The following is a 17,067-nucleotide window of genomic DNA, read 5'->3' as shown; positions in this document are numbered from 1 at the left end:
TTCTCTGCTATTACCTGACCACTTTTCTTTCCCAGTTTTATGCTTTCTCATTTTTTTTTGAAAACCCATTGAGTCCACTTTTGGTATGTGCACCGGTCTACTGGATGGGCAGCCTCTGAGGGGTCTGTATCCCTGACTAAAACTGATTGTCCCCTTTCTGAAAGCCATCAGTTGTCAATAGCTCCTGAGCTATTGTTGTGCTTCATGTGCTCCTCCAAAAATCATGCTGTGATTTTGCTTAATATGATCTTGTTAAGGTCTTATACAGAAGACTAGCTGAAACAACTAGCCTCATGGGACTGAGCAACTACTAGATTCTTGGACTTCTCATTCACAGTTGCCCATTGTTGGGTTAGTTGGACTGCAGACTATAAGTTATTATAATAAATTCCCTTAATATATAGAGATGTTCCTTAAGTTTTAAGACTCTAGAGAACCCTAATACAGCATATACACCTGTCAGAGTAGCTAAGACTAAAATTACAAATGACAGTTCATGATGGTGAGGATATGGAGCAAGATAAACACTTCTTCATTGCTGGTGAAAGTGCAAACTTGTGTACCCACTATGAAATCAACACGAGGGTTCCTCAGGAAATTAAGACATGGTCTACCTCAATACTTAGCTATCTAACTCTTGGACATAAACCAAAAAGATACTCAATCCTGTTAAGGAAACTTGCTTAGCTATGTTCATAGCAGCTTTATTTATAATAGCCAGGAACTAGAAGCAACCTAGATATTCCTAAACCAATGAATGAATGAAAAACATGTGGTATATTTATACAATGGAATATTACTCAGCCATTAAAAAAAATGACCTCATTTGAAATGGAAATTTTCTGGCAAATGGATGGAACTAGAAAAAAAAATTATCATGAGTAAGGTAACCCAGACCCAGTAAGTTATCACAGACAAACATGGTATATACTCACTTATAAATTGATAATAGCTGTTAAATAATGGATAACCCCACTACAATCCACAGACCTAGAGAGAGTAAGTAATAAAGATGGTTCTAGGGATGATATATGGATCTCCCTGGGGAGAAGAAACAGAATACCTATTGTAGGTGGACTTGAGGTGGAAGAGGGAACAATTGAGGGAGAGAGTATGGGGAGAGACTGGGACAGGTGGACATTTAGGGGGTGATATGCCAGCCAAGTGCAGTGAAAGTTGTTGCCTTAGTTATATTTTTATGGCTGTGAACAGATACCATGACCAAGGCAAGACTTATAAAGGACAACATTTAATTGAGGCTGGCTTCAAGGTTCAGAGGTTCAGTCCATAATCATCAAGGCAGGACCATGGCAGATTGCAGAAACGCATGGTGCAGGAGGAGCTGAGAGTTCTACATCTTCATCTGAAGGCTGCTAGTGGAAGACTTACTTCTAGGTGGCTAGAGTGGGGATCTTACACCCACAACCACAATGACACATCTACTCCATATAAGGCCTTACCTCCTAATCATGCCACTCTCTGGGGCAAGCATATATAAACCATTACACTTAGGAAGGTGAGTCTAGTGAAGGGTTCTAGTAAAGGAAGATATTGAGCCTAAGCCAGTCATCTTCTCTAACCAAGCTAGGCTCTCAGTGGTGGGATTGGATGACCAACCTAACAACAAAGCATTCAACCCACAACATGTCCCATTTACAAGATATGCTGGGATAAAGGTGTCTCAGAGCTTGTGGGAGTGGTCAACTAATGACTGGTCTAACTTGAGACCCAAGCCACTAGAGGGAGTACATTCCTGACACTGCCTGGATAACCAGAAACTGGAAGTTGAATGGCTCAGAGACCTAGGATAAAACCAAACATGACTAGCAAAAAATAAAGTCAATAAAATGATCCCTAGTGATACTTTGCTGTGCTCATAGAATGGTGGCTAACTTAATTTTGATCCTGGAGGCTTCTTCCAGCATCTGATGGGAGCAATCACAGAGACCCACAGTCACGAAAACTCACAGAAGAGGGGGGAGGAAGGATTATAAGAGTCAGAGATGTCAAGAACACCAGGAGAACATAGCCCACAGAATCAACTAAGCAGGACTCATAAGGATTACAGAGACTGAAGCAGCAATCATAGGGCCTGCATGGATCTGGGCTACATGTCTAAACATATGCTGTGGTTGTTTAGCTTGGGGTTTTTCTGAGACTCCTAACAGTGGGAGTGGGGAAGTCTCCTACTCTTTTGCCTGGTGGGAAGCTTTTCCTCCTTCTGATTGACTTATCCAGCCCTGATATGAGGATTTGTGCTTAGTTTTATTGCATCTTCTTATGCCATGTTTTGGTTGATAACACTAGGTGGCCTTTTCTCTCTTTTTCTGAAAGGAAATGGAAGAGTAGTAGCTTTGAGCAAGAGGGGAGGGAGGTATTGAACTGGGAGGAGGGGAGGAAGGCAAGGAAGGGAAGGAAGGGGAGACTGCAGTCAGGATAAATTGTTTGAGAGAGTAGATAAAAGAAAAATAGCCTGTTTTCTAGGATCATTGGAAACTTCCTTCCTTCTGGCTACCTTTCATAGTGCCAGAAATTATTCAGGCTACTGAAAAAGGGAAATATGGGTCTAGCCAAGCACTAAGCTTTACATGATACAATACTGATTTGTCAATCAAGAGGAACATACTGGTGTAAGAATAGTTTGGCTTCACAGGGCCAAGGGCCTCTCCTCCCATTGATGACCGACTTTGCAATCTTCTACTATACAGCCTCAAAGACACCAGGGGGTTGGACCAGGGCACCCAAAGAGCCCCAGCAAGGTCATTCAACGACAACGACAACTACAGCAAGACCTAAAGAACAGTTTGTCTCCCCAAGAGTCCATATCAGGAGCTGAAAGGCTGGGGACGCCTCTGGCAGTGCACGCATGAGGTGCCCAGATGCTGGGTCCACTCAGAACTCCTGTGGACACGGAGCAGCCAAGGCAGGATGCAAGGAAGCAGCGTGACAAGCAGGCCAGGCGCCCACGCCCATGGAAGGGTGCCCCCACCCGGGGCGATCGAGAACGGAGGGCGGGCCGCACGTCAGGATCGCCGGGGGTAGGGGGGTGGGGGGGGCGGGAAGAAGAGAATAGTTTGGCTATCATGGGCTCACCAACTGTTTTCCATTTGGAGTTACGGTCTGCTTCACATTAGGGAACACAGATCATTTTCTGAAGCTGTTGGAACGTGTATCTAAACATTGCAGTAAATATAAATGCTTAAGTTCTTATGCTTATCAGTATCAATAGATACTATAACTAAAATAGAGGCAATCAAACACACATCTGAGTGTTACTTAGTAGTATTTATATGCCAAAATGTTTGTATATCTCCTATTCAGTATGTATAGAAGAATTGCTCACAAATTATATCATTGGAAAAATAGAATGTCAATCATGACATGTAAATTATTAAAAACAATTTGAACTTTCTGGCAATTTATTCAGCATGAGCTATTATCTTTAGTAAAAAGTTGTTATATTTGTATAATGTTCAAAAACATTTAACAAATGAATACTTTTGGAAAAATATTTTCTGCTTCCTTCAACTACAGAAAAACTCAAGTATTTGTTACCAAAAAATTTAATAGATATTTCTAACTCTTCAACTATTAAACTATTTGAGATAATAATAAATGTACTTGGTTAAAATTCCTGGAAGGCTTTCTCTTTTCTGAGGGAAGGTGAAGGGGCAATGGATTTGGGGAAGAGGAGAGATGCAGGGAGAAGATAGAAGGGTGGGAGGGAGGGTAAACTGAGGTCAGAATGTAATATATGAGAGAATAATAAAAAGTTTAAAAATGTATAGAAGTAATAGCTATTACTTGTTATCAAGTTAGAGAGAAATAAAATATGTTTAAAAGAAGAAAATAAACAAATAAATTTGTCATGAAAACACATTATAGTCTTAAACAGACAGCTAGCAATCATAAATATATTTTGTTTATTCTGCCATATTGTATTTTCCCTATATTAAAAGAATAAAAGGTATATATTATTTTTGGTTTCATATTTATATCTTGAAAAATAAGAGATGTATTGTTTCTTATTACTATCCATGTTATAAGTATATGATAATGTGAAGATATTTTAAATATCAAAGAACATACTTAAATTTTTATTCACAAATAAATGTTAGTATTGTGTAAAACAGTTGACCTCTTCTCAGTTTTGTAGAATTCTTGATATAAGTATAACAAATATTTAATTATGAAAAATTAGCAAAGAAGTTCATGGCCACTGTCTCTGAATATTATAGTTTATGATTTTATTCAAATAATAAACAATAATTTAAACAATAAATTTTAATTCTTGAAAATCAGATAATTGAGAAATCAGAATTAGGTTTCTTTATAAAAGTATATCATTGTCATTAAGACAGTGAAATTACAGTATATAAAGTTCACTGCTATTAGTATATAGTTTATACCTTGTTTTATACTTCAAAAGTTTTACATTTCCCTCTTAGGTTTTTGGGAGGAATCTGGAATAAGGTAAAAATAACAATGCTGCCTTTTAAAAAGAGAATATATTTTTGATGTTGTTAGAGCAATAGTTAAGTGAATTGTACAAAAAATGCTATGTACCTGAAAAATATATTTATGTTCTTTTATATTTTTGAAGCTGCAATGATCAATCCAATAATTTTCTCAGAAGTAAGGCAATTTAAAAAAAGTCAGAAATAATTTAAAATGTTCTATATGATTAAAATATTCAATCCTCAGAATTTTATTAAGTGTATTACATATGCAAACATTGTAACCAATAGTACATACAAACTTAATTCCCAAATTGTAAAGCCTGTACTAATTTTAGTGAATTGTCAATTTGAAATATTTACTGTGAATTTTCTTTGCCTTATGTATTTCCCTTATAATCCATAAAATACTTTTTTAACTTCTTTAGAGCATTTTTCATCTCCTTATTTCTCAGTGTATAAATTGCTGGATTTAGGAGTGGTGCAAAAACAGTATAAAACACAGCAAGAAATTTGTCCAACCAGGTGATACTGAGCGGCCACACATAGATGAAGATGCAGGGCACAAAAAAGATCATCACTACTGTGATGTGTGCAGTGCACGTGGACAGAGCCTTAGAAGCTCCAGCTTTAGAGCTCTGGCGAACAGTGAGAAGGATATATGTGTAAGATATGAGCAACAGAATAAAGCAGGTAACAACCACAAACCCACAGTCAACATTCATGTAAATATCCAAAATATGGGAATCCCTGCAAGCTAGCTTGATTATAAGTGGTATGTCACAGAAGAAACTGTCAATTTCCATATGACCACAGAGAGGCAGTTGCACAACTGCCAAAAGCTGACTCATGGCATGCACAAAGGCAATTGCCCAGGTAGTTAACACCAACCCAGTACATCTTTTCAGGTTCATAATAGTGAAGTAGTGAAGTGGTTTGCAGATGGCCACATAGCGGTCATAAGCCATTACCACCAACAGCAACATCTCTACTGCACCAACACAATGGTCAAAGAAGACCTGGGACATGCAGCCTGCAAAGGAAATGATCTTTGGTTCTTTGAGAAAATCTGTGATCATCTTAGGAGTGGTGGCTGAGGAAAGCCACATATCAACAAAGGACAGGTTGGCCAAAAAGAAGTACATGGGGTAATGGAGATTCTTGTCAGTGATGATTAAGAACATGATAATAGTATTTCCAGATAGAATGAGCAGATAAAGCATCAAAAATATTATGAAGAGTAAGACCTGAAGATTCTGTGATTGGGCAAGTCCCAAAAGCACAAATTCTGATACCAGGGACTGATTACCTCTATCCATTTTGTTTAGTGTGTCTTTAGAAATAACCTGCAGACAAAGAAAAATTAATTAGATGGATATTGACTACAGACAAAGCATTGTCCATCAATTAGATGGACAATGATTTCACTAGACAAATCTGATATTCAGGTTGAAAGTTAACATTTACACCTGAAATAGAAAAATATAAATGGAAATTGGAGTCTTTGTCATCTTTCAGAAACATCACTTCCAAAGTGAAAGCTAATGAGTCAAGTGCAACTCCGCAAGAAGAGAAGCATCATGTGTGACTGTCATATACATGCTCAATCATGAAGTTCTTCTTACAGGGATGAAGTAAGGAAACAAGACAGACATTTGAAAGCCTAAAAATTTGTGTGGTTTCATGTGGAAGGGCATTTCTACCCATTAGTCTAGTAAAAACTGGACTGAATGTATCAACAATCATAATGCTTCATCATAGAAGTTTCATCAATCCTAGAGGTTTATACCTGTTAGGAATTCCCTTGAATTTTAGTACAAAAATTTTAATGAGATTTTTTTCGTAGTATGTATGAGGATTCATTTGATCATTAGTAATTTTCTTTGACATCATTAAATTAAAATATCTGATTAAAGCTCCAAAGTAGAATTGGGTAAATCTTGTTGGAGGGAAGCTGTACAGAATGCCATGTAAGGTATACATGGTTTGAAACTGAGATAGAAAAACTAGAATCACAATTTTTCATAAACAAAAATTTATCATGTTTTTTTTTTGTTAGCTAAACTGATTATTGGCCTACCATTTCTAATTCATGCAAAAGTAGTAACCAAAGGACCAGGTAATTCATATGTAACTATGAAATCTGAAAATTATATTTGTCTCAGTGTTAGCAGTAAAAAACCACCAATCTTGAATTTTATCAACTAATCTTGAGAACTCTTAGATTTTTAAATACTCTAGTTTTCTGACATGGACAATGTGTCATCTACCTACAGTGTGCTTTCTCATTTTGTCACATACCTACTGATCATCTATATTGTTCAAAAGAAGAAAACAAATTACATAAATATGCAAGCAAAGTGTTCCTTTGTCAACCTTGGAAAAATGTAAAACTGAACCTTCAGTGAATAATTATTCATGTCAAAGCATGGGTGGAGTCCTCTTACTGATCTGTAATAGAAAACACTCAATCTGAATGATGGGAAATCATTGCCCATTTTCTTCCACATTTAGTAATTCTCTTGGTGATTTTCAATTTTAGTTTTTAATCTTTTATTCTTTAAAATCTCAAGATTGAGAGAATGGAGCAGGTGAACCATGAAAAATCTCACATTATCACCAGAATGATATATATATACACCTTCCCATTTTTAAAGAGGACCTAAAGGGAAGAGTTAGGATGAAATAAAGGAAGTTCTAAAGACATTATATAGCACATCCATTTGTTATAGAAGGATGACAGTAGTTAAGACTCTTGTGTGTTACAAATAAAGATATGTTCCTTCTAGAGATTACTAGACTGTAAGGAAAATAGACTGATATTAGACCAAGTTGGTCTGTGTTCTATGACAATTTTGATTTGAATTCTGGCTTAAAACTTCCACTTCTTGTAATCCTAAAAATTTGCAGTATAGCTTTTAAAAATCCAATTATATATCATCTAGAATAATTTATATAGATGATAAAAATTTAGTATTTCATGTATTTAAGATAGAAATTTGCAGCATGCTGATCACAGTCTGAGGAAACATTGTTCAATAAAATATAACAGGTTTAAGATTAAATTTTATATTACTATTGAGAATCATGTTAGAATTGTAATATTACTAATTAAAATTAACCCATGTTTAGCACAATTACCAGACTAAACTTAATTTTAAATAAGTCAGGCCTTATTGATTTTTCATTAGCTATTGATATTATTTATATTTAGCTTTGTTCTAAAGTATTTCTTTCCATTTTTTTACCTATAAAATTAAGATAATTTAATACTATGTTATGAAGGTGTAAAAGAAAACACGTAAAGACAAATCAGCAAGCTTTCATAGTATTTAGAGTCAAATGATACACAGAAATCATCTTTTTCTGTATGCTTCATGTACATTTTAAAATAATATTATATACTGTCAAGGATTAGGAAGGATTTTATTGTTAAACTGAACACTATGTTTAAGAAAAGTATGTAGGTACATTTAATCATCTTTCTTTAAAATATTTTATACTTACAGTTCCTCTGACTTGACATATACCTATTCAATAACTATGGGATATGTAGAGGGTAAGGACTTATCAGCCATGGTGACTGTTTTCTGGAAACCTACCAATCATTTCATGTTTCTTCTTCCTTTGCTCAGAAGTGTTCTAAGTATTTTAAAGGGTCTAGACTCAGTAGACTTTTCTAATACTTTATATTTTTTGTTCTATCTTGGTGACAAATCTCATAGAAAACACCAGGTTTGTCTGTAGATGAGTAAAATTCAATAATCAATGAATGAAAACTCACCAAAGGGTACTTTATAAACATTTAAACCAAGTGTTTATTCTTTTCTCTGATTAAAAATTTTTACATGTAGAGTATTTTGAATTAAAATTCTAAACTGTAATAGTGTCAATATTTATACTTTTGTAACATTTGTAGATATAGTTAGAGTTATTCCCTTTAGTTGATTCTTAGTGGTAAGAGTCTCATGACAAAAGAGTGGTCCTGTAGTTGCTTATATGTCTTGTTTATTGGCAGATTGCCTTATGTGTTCTGAAATGAACAAGTATTATGCCTCTTCTCACTTGATTTACTTTTACATTTATTCCTATTTCTGAGCTGAAAATCATCCTACCTACAGTGTACTCCATGATTTATCAATACTGAATCTGATTAAGAGACAGAAAATTGCTGTGCAATGTTAGCTTATTACTGCTTATACTTATCATCAGTTTATAAATCTGATGCAGACACAAACACACAGAGAGTGTGCTTCTTGGTCATGTTCATTCTGATTTTAATCCACAGAAATTTCTGCTTAGGTTAGGAAAGGTAGAAAAACATTAATTAATTATTTGCTAAAACTGACAGAAGAAAAAGAACCATTGCTTAAGTTAGCATAGAATGAGAATTGATAAAAGAGATACAGAGATGTAATTCAAGAATGATTTTAGAGAAGAATGTTGGAGAAATGAGGTGGCTTACCAAACTCATGTTTTTTTCCAAGATCATATTTTCTTCCATCAGTGAAGACATCTACATCATGTAGAGAAAGTCTCTTGGTAGCACACCCCTTAAGTCTGACATATATTCACTGCCTGAAGTTGTCCCATGGGTTAATTCACTTGATTTTTGCTTTGAACACAATGAGAAGGCTAGATGTAATTATCTTGGACATATCTTCAGAATTTCTCTGTTAAAACTAATATCATCTGCTACATATCTGTAAAATTAGAGAGATATTCTTATTAATCACCCCTGAATAGACAACATAATCTATTTCTCAAAGTTATTCACTTGACCAATAAGGACCAAGAAGAAGTTTTCTGGTATCCTACTATTACTGCATTTATATCATCAAAGTGGATAAAATTGTTTTATAGGTATAAGAGGCCATGTGCTGAACAGTGTGAGATATGACCAGAACAAAAGCCATGTTGTGAATGCAGTTCCCTAGTGCATGGGAAAGATATGTCAAATTGGCAGGAAATCTTAGTCATTTGGTTGAGTATTTCAGTCTTATCTGTGACTGTAAGTAACAGAATCAAGTATGAATCAGGTGTCAAATTATTAAAACATTATATTGTTAAATTTTAAAATATTTTACTAGTTATATATGTATATATGTGAGTTGTAGTATATTTATGGAAGGTAGGGAACAACTTTGTGAAATAGATTCTTTCCTTCCACCTCAATAAGTATACTAGAATTGAACTCCATCTTCCAGAATTGCACAACAATCCTTCTTATCCTATGAGGCATTTGGCTACAACCTTTTGCATCATATTTAAAGAAAAATGACATAAATGTATAGTTCCAATATATTCGTTTCAATATTACATTAAAATAACACTGCATTAATACAAATAATTATACAAATACAAATAATAATACAAAAATACAAAACAATAAATAAGGAGTGAGATTTAAATGTATAACTTAAGAGATCAATCAAATAGAAACAAAGAGAACAATACAAAGAATCAACAAACTCAAAAGCTGGGTCTTTGAGACAGTGAACAAGATAGATAAACCCCTAGTTAAACTAACTAAAGGGCCCAGAGGCAGTATCCAAATTAACAAATACAGAAATGAAAATGGAGACATAACAATGGAAATGGAAGAAATTCAAAAATTATCAGATCCTACTATAAAAGCTTATACTCAACAAAACTGGAAAATCTAGACAAAATGGATTATTTTCTAGACAAATACCACATAGCAGAGTTAAATCAAGGGCAGGTAAATTATCTAAGCAGGACCATATTGCACAAGGAAATAGAAGTCATTGAAAACTTTCCAAAGAAAAAAAGCCCAAGGTCAGATGGATTCAGTGCAGAATTCTATCAGACCTTCAAAGAAGACCTGATACCAATATTCCTTAAACTATTCCATAAAATAGAAACAGAAAGAACACTACATATCTTGTTTTATGAAGTCATAATTACTCTGATACCTAAATCGCACAAGGACCCAACCAAAAAAGAGAACTTCAGAACAATCTCACTTAATAATATCGATGTAAAAAGTCAATAAAATTCTTGCAAACCGAATCCAAGAACAACACATTAAAACTATCATTCACAATCAAGTAAGCTTCATCCCAGGGATGCAAGGTTGGTTCTATATATAAAAATCCATTAACGTAATCCACTATAAAAACAAACTCAAAGAAAAAAAATCACATGATCATCTTCTTAGATGCAGAAAAAACATTTGACAAAATACAACATCCCTTCATGTTAAAAGGATTGGAGAGATCAGGAATTCAAGGCCCATAACTAAACATAATAAAAGCAATTTACTGCAAACCAACAGCCAATATCAAATTAAATCTGAGACATACTTGAAGCAATCCCACTTAAATTGGGGACAAGACAAGAATGTCCACTCTCTCCATATCTATTCAATACAGTACTTGATGTGGTAGCTAGAACACTAAGACAACAAAAAGAGATCAAGGGGATACAATTGATAAAGAAGAAATAAAGGTATCACTATTTGCATTTGATATGATAATATACATAAGCAACCCCAAAAATTCTACAAGAGAGCTTCTTCAACTGATAAACAATTTCAGCACAATGGCTGGATATAAAATTAACTCAAACAAATCAGTAGCCTTCCTTTATACAAATGATAAACAGACTGAGAAAGAATTAGGGAAACAACTCCCTTTACAATAGCCACAAATAATATAAAATATCTTGGGGTAACTCTAACCAAACAAGTGAAAGACCTGAATGACAATAACTTCAAGTCACTCAAGAAAGAAATTGAAGATTTCAGAAAATGGAGAGATCTCCCATGCTCATGAGTTGGCAGAATTAACATAGTAAAAATGACCATCTTATCAAAGGCAATCTATAGATTCAATGCAATCCCCATCAAAATTCCAACAAAATTCTTCAAAGACATGGAAAGAACAATTCTCAAATTCATCTGAAAGGCAAAAAACCCAGAATAGAGAAAACAGTTCTTAACAATAAAAGAATGACTGGGGGAATCACCATCCCTGATCTCAAGCTTTACTACAGAGTAATAGTGATAAAAGCTATATGGTATTGGTTAAGAAACAGACACTTTGATCAATGGACTAGAATTAAAGACACAGAAATTAAACCATACACTTACAAACACTTGATCTTTGACAAAAATGCCAAAAATATACAATGGAAAAATGAAAGCATCTTCAATAAATGGTGCTTGTCTAACTAGCTGTCTGTATGCAGAAAAATGAAAATAGACCCATAAAGCTCAAGTCCAAGTGGATCAAGGACCTCAACATAAAACCAGATATACTGAATCTAATAGAAAAGAAAGTGAGAAAGAGCCTTGAACTCATTGGCACAGGGGGAAATTTCTTGAACAGAACTCTAATGGCTCATGCTCTAAGATCAAGAATTGATAAATGGGACATCATGAAACTGGAAAGCTTCTGTAAGGCAAAGGATATAGTCAATAAGACAAATCAGAAACCTACAGATTGGGAAAAAAATCTTCACTAACCCCACATCTGATAGAGGGCTAATAACCAAAATATATAAAGAACTCAAGAAGCTTACCTCAAAAAACAAAAACAAAAACAAAAACAAAAACAAAAAAAACCCCAAAAACAAAAACCAAAAAAAACCCCAACCCAATCAAAAAATGGGGTATAGGACTAAACCAAGAATTCATAATAGAGGAATCCTTAATGGCTGAGAAGCACCTAAAGGAGTGTTCAAAGTCCTTAGTGATCAGAGAAATGCAAATCAAGACAACCATGAGATCCCATTTTACACCAATCAGAATAGCTAAGATCAAAGCCTCAGCTGACAACACATGGTGGAGAGGATGTGGAGAAAGAGGAACACTCCTCCAACTCCTCCATTGCTGGTGGGATTGCAAACTTCTACAACTACTCTGGAAATCAATCTGTCAGTTCCTCAGAAAATTAGAAATAGATCTACCTGAATACTCAGTGATACCACTCTTGGGAACACACCCAAAAGATGCCCCACCATGCCACAGGGGCATGTATTCCACTGTGTTCATAGTGGCCTTATTTATGATAGCCAGAAGCTGGAAACAACCCGGATGTCCCAAGACAGAAGAATGGATACAGAAAATGTGGTTCCTTTACACAGTGGAATACTCCTCATCTATTAAGAATGGGGGCATCCTGAGTTTGGCAGGCTAATGGATGGAACTAGAAAATATCCTGAGTGAGATAACTCAGACCCGAAAGGACATGCATGCTATGTACTAATAAGTGGATATTAGCCAAAACAACAACAACACCCAAAACTAAACCAACCAAACAAAAAGAATACCCAACAAGCTGAAGTGCCAAAGTAAGGATGCCTCAGTCCCACATGGGAGGGAGAAGAGAGCAATAACAAGTGGGCATGGAAGGAGGGACCTGAAAGGGAAAGTGGACAGGGTGGGGGAGTGGGGTGGAGAGCAGGAAACCTGATCTGGTATTGGGTGAGAGAAAAGGACTGAAGCCCTGAGGGCAAGCAGGAAGAATGGAAACAGGCAACCTTGGGAGGTAGGAGAGATCAGGGACCCTCCAGTATGCACCAGAGACTTGTGAGGTGAGAGACTGTCAAGACTCAAGGGAGGGAACTTAGATGAAATGTCCAAAAGTAGGGAGAGGGAACTTATAGAGCCCACCTCCAGCATCAGGTGAGGGAGGGGTCGCCATTCCACAGTCAAACCTCTGACCCATAATTGTTCCTGTCTGAAAGAACTGCAGGGATGGAAATGGAGAGGAGCCTAATGAAAAGAAGGTGCAGCAACAGGCCCAAAGTGGGATCCAGGTCAAGGGGAGGTCTCAAGGCCTACCACTATTACTGAGGCTATGGGGTGCTCACAAAAAGGGACCTAGCATGACTGCATTCAGGAAAACCCAACAAGCAGCCGAAAGAGTGAGACGCAGATATTTGCACCCAGTCAATAGACAGAAGCTGCTGACACCTGTGTTTGAATTAGGGAAAAGCTGGAAGAAGCTGAGGAAGAGGGTGACCCTGTAGGAGGACCAGCAGTCTCTCATACACCCAGGAGATCTCTGAAACACTGGACCACCAACCAGGCAGCACACACCAGCTGATATGAAGTCCCAACACATATATAGCAGAGGACTGCTGGGTCTGGGTTCAGTCAGAGAAGATGCACCCAACCCTCAAGAGACTGGAGGCTCCAGGGAGTTTAGAGTTCTGGTTGGATGGGTGATGGGTCGTGGGGGGATATCCTTGTGCAGATAGGGGATGGGGAGGAGGTATGAGATGTGGAACAGTCAGAGGGTGGACTGGGCAGGGGTCGGGGTTGGAATAAAATCTGGAGTGTAAAAAAAAATAAGTAAATAAACAGAAAAAGAAGAGTTTATACATGTCTTCAACTATAAAGAATTATGACATGTAAGGTTTAAATATTTAAAGAAAGGTATTGGGAGTGGCACGGGTTCCTTCCCATTTGAACCTGCACCTGAAGTAGACCTGGGGTGCTGGCTTTGCACTCATTCCTACAACACCTGTAGGAAGCTCGACTCCCAGATGCTCTGACATGTCCAGGATCACAGGTGACGCTGCAACATTTGACCCAACACCTGGACTAAATGGGACCCCCTGGGATCCAGGGATTCAGGAAACTCTGCCCAGCCAGATGCATTGGTTACTTCCAGTTTGAACCTGTTCCTGGAGCAGACCTGGAACACTGTCTCTGTACCCACTAATTGAACATCCAGAGGGATCCTGACTCTAGGTGCTTTGAAACTCCCAGGATCACAGAATCTCAGGTACTCTGAAAAGCCCAGGATCACAGGATAATAGAGCAAGCTCCCAGGATCCAGGGACACAGGAACCCCAACCTGGCTAGAGGCAAAGGTTTCTTCCAGCTTGCACCTGTGCCTGGACCAGACCCATGACTCTGGCTCCCCATCCACTCCTGCAACAGCTAGAGAAAGCTTGACTCCCTGGAGCTCTGACACAACAGGATCTCAGGAACTTTCACACCCCAATTTCAGGAACCCAGAGGCAGCTTGACTCCCAGAGTTCTGACACACACAGGATCTTAGGATCACAGGATCCCAGAATCACAAGATCATAGAGAGGGTAGGACTTGAGAAGTTCTGACACAACCTGGATCACAGGAGGGACAGGCTCCAGTCAGACAGGAAGTGCAGTTAGCACTAGAGATAAACAGATGCCTGTGAATTTCATGAAGTCATTGTTTTTAATAGCTGAGTAGTATTCCATTGTGTAAATGTACCACATTTTCTGTACCCATTCCTCTGTTGAGGGACACCTGTGTTCTTTCTAGCTTCTGGCTATTATAAGTAAGGCTTCTATGAAAATAGTGGAACATGTGTCCTTGTTATATGTTGGAGAATCTTTTGGAGAATATATATGAGCAATATAGCTGGATTCTCAGGTAAAACTATTTCCATTTTTCTGAGGAACTGCCAGACTGATTGCAGGAGCTGGTTCTTTGAGAAAATCAGCAAGATAAATAAATCCTTAGCTAAACTAACTAGAGGGCAAGAAACAGTATCCAAATTAATAAAATCAGATATGAAAAGGGAAATATAGCAACCGAAACTGAGGAAATTCAAAAAATCACCAGATCCTATTACAAAAGCCTATATTCAACAAATTGGAAAATCTGGATAAAATGGTCAATTTTCTAGACAGATTCAGGTACCAAAGTTAAATCAGGATCAGATAAGCCATCTAAACAGTCCTATAACCCCTAAAGAAATAGAAGCAGTCATTAAAAGTATTGCAACCAAAAAACAAAAAACAAAACAAAACAAAAACCCAGGACCAGATGGGTTTAGTCTATCAGACCCTCAAAGAAGACCTAATACCAATACTTTTCAAACTATTCCACAAAATAGAAACAGAACAGTACCAAATTCATTCTATGAAGCCACAATTACACTTCTACCTAAACCACACAAAGACCCAACAAAGAAAGATAAATTCAGACCATTTTCCCTTCTGAATATTGATGCAAAAATACTTAATAAAATTCTCTCAAACTGAATCCAAGAACACATCAAAATGATGATCCATAATGATCAAGTAGGATTCATGCCTGGGATGCAGGGATGGTTCAATGTACCGAAATCCATCAATGTAATTCTCTATATAAACAAACTCAAAGGGAAAAAAAGCCACATGATCATCTCATTAGATGCTGAGAAAGCATTTGGCAAAATTCAACAACCCTTAATGGTAAAAGTCTTGGAAAGATCAGTAATTCAAGGCCCATACCTAAACATAGTCAATGCAATATACAGCATACCAGTAGCTATCATCAAACTAAGTGGGGAGAAATTCGAAGCAATCCTACTAAAATCAGGGACTAGACAAGGCTACCCACTCTTTCCCTACCTACTCAATATAGTACTTGAAGTCCTATCCAGAGCAATTAGACAACAAAAGGAGGTCAAAGTGATACAAATTGGAAAGGAAGAAGTCAAAATACAACTATTTGACGTTTGATATGATAGTATACTTAAGTGATCCCAAAAATTCCACCAGAGAATTCTTAAACCTGATAAAAAAAACCTCACAAAGTGGCTGGATATAAAACTAACTCAACCAAGTAAGTAGCCTTCTTCTAATCAAAGGATAAACAGGCTGAGAAAGAAATTAGGGAAATGACACACTTCATAATAGTCCCAAATGATATAAATCATCTTGGTGTGACTCTAGCCAAGTAAGTGAAAGACCGGTAGGACAAGAACTTTAAGACCCTGAAGAAAGAAGTCAAAGATCTCAGAAGTTGGAAAGATCTCCCATGCTCAGGGATTGACAAGATTAATATAGTAACAATGGCCATCTTACCAAAAGCAATCTACAGATTGAATTCTATCCTCATCAAAATTCCAAATCAATTCTTCATAGAGTTAGAAAAACTATTTTCAGATTCAATTGGAATAACAAAAACCCAGGATATTGAAAACTATTCCCAACAATAAAAAAACTTCTGGGGAGTCACTATCCCTGACCTCAAGCTGTATTTCAGAGCAATAGTGATAAAAACTGTATGGTATTGGTACAGAGACAGTCAGGAAGATCAATGGATTAGAATTCAAGACCCAGAAATGAACCCACACACAATGGAGATAAAACTATCTAGTGGAAAAAAGACAGAATTTCCAACAAATGGTGCTGGATTAACTGGTGGTAAGCAAGTAGAAGATTGCAAATTGATCCATTCTTATCTCCTTGTACAAAGCTTAAGTCAAAGTGGATCAAGGATCTCCACATAAAACCAGATACACTGAAACTAATAGAAGAGAAAGTGGGGAAAAGCCTCCATCACATGGGCACAGGGGAAAATTTCCTTAACAGAACACCAATGCCTTATGCTCTAAGATCAACAATTAATGATTGGGACCTCACAAAATTGCAAAGCTTCTGTAAGGCAAAGGACACTGTCAGTAGGACAAAATGGGAACCAACAGATTGGGAAAAGATCTTGTATTAGTCAGGGTTTCTATTCCTGCACAAACATCATGACCATGAAGCAAGTTGGGGAGGAATGGGTTTATTTGGCTTATTTCCACATAGCTGTTGATCACCAGAGGAAGCCAGGACTGGAACTCAAGCAGGTCAAGAAGCAGGAGCTGATGCAGAG

General features: G+C 36.8%; 1 protein-coding gene across 1 annotated transcript; it reads right to left on the bottom strand.

Moving 5' to 3' along the window:
- Positions 1–4,837: 4,837 nt before the first annotated feature.
- On the bottom strand, positions 4,838–5,779 carry LOC116092301 (olfactory receptor 4K14-like). The gene has a single exon (XM_031373615.1). The coding sequence runs from the start codon at positions 5,774–5,776 to the stop codon at positions 4,838–4,840; it is 939 nt and encodes a 312-aa protein (XP_031229475.1). The 5' UTR covers positions 5,777–5,779.
- Between the last annotated feature and the right edge of the window lie 11,288 nt (positions 5,780–17,067).

Source organism: Mastomys coucha, unplaced genomic scaffold (assembly GCF_008632895.1).
Source record: "Mastomys coucha isolate ucsf_1 unplaced genomic scaffold, UCSF_Mcou_1 pScaffold15, whole genome shotgun sequence".
Classification (NCBI taxonomy): domain Eukaryota; kingdom Metazoa; phylum Chordata; class Mammalia; order Rodentia; family Muridae; genus Mastomys; species Mastomys coucha.
The sequence above is the reverse complement of the archived record's forward strand: the minus strand, read 5'-3'. Positions and strand labels throughout refer to the sequence as shown.

What these genes read in the sequence shown, in the direction of transcription:
- LOC116092301 (XM_031373615.1), bottom strand. Translation starts at nt 5,776, where the DNA reads ATGGATAGAGGTAATCAGTCCCTGGTATCAGAATTTGTGCTTTTGGGA.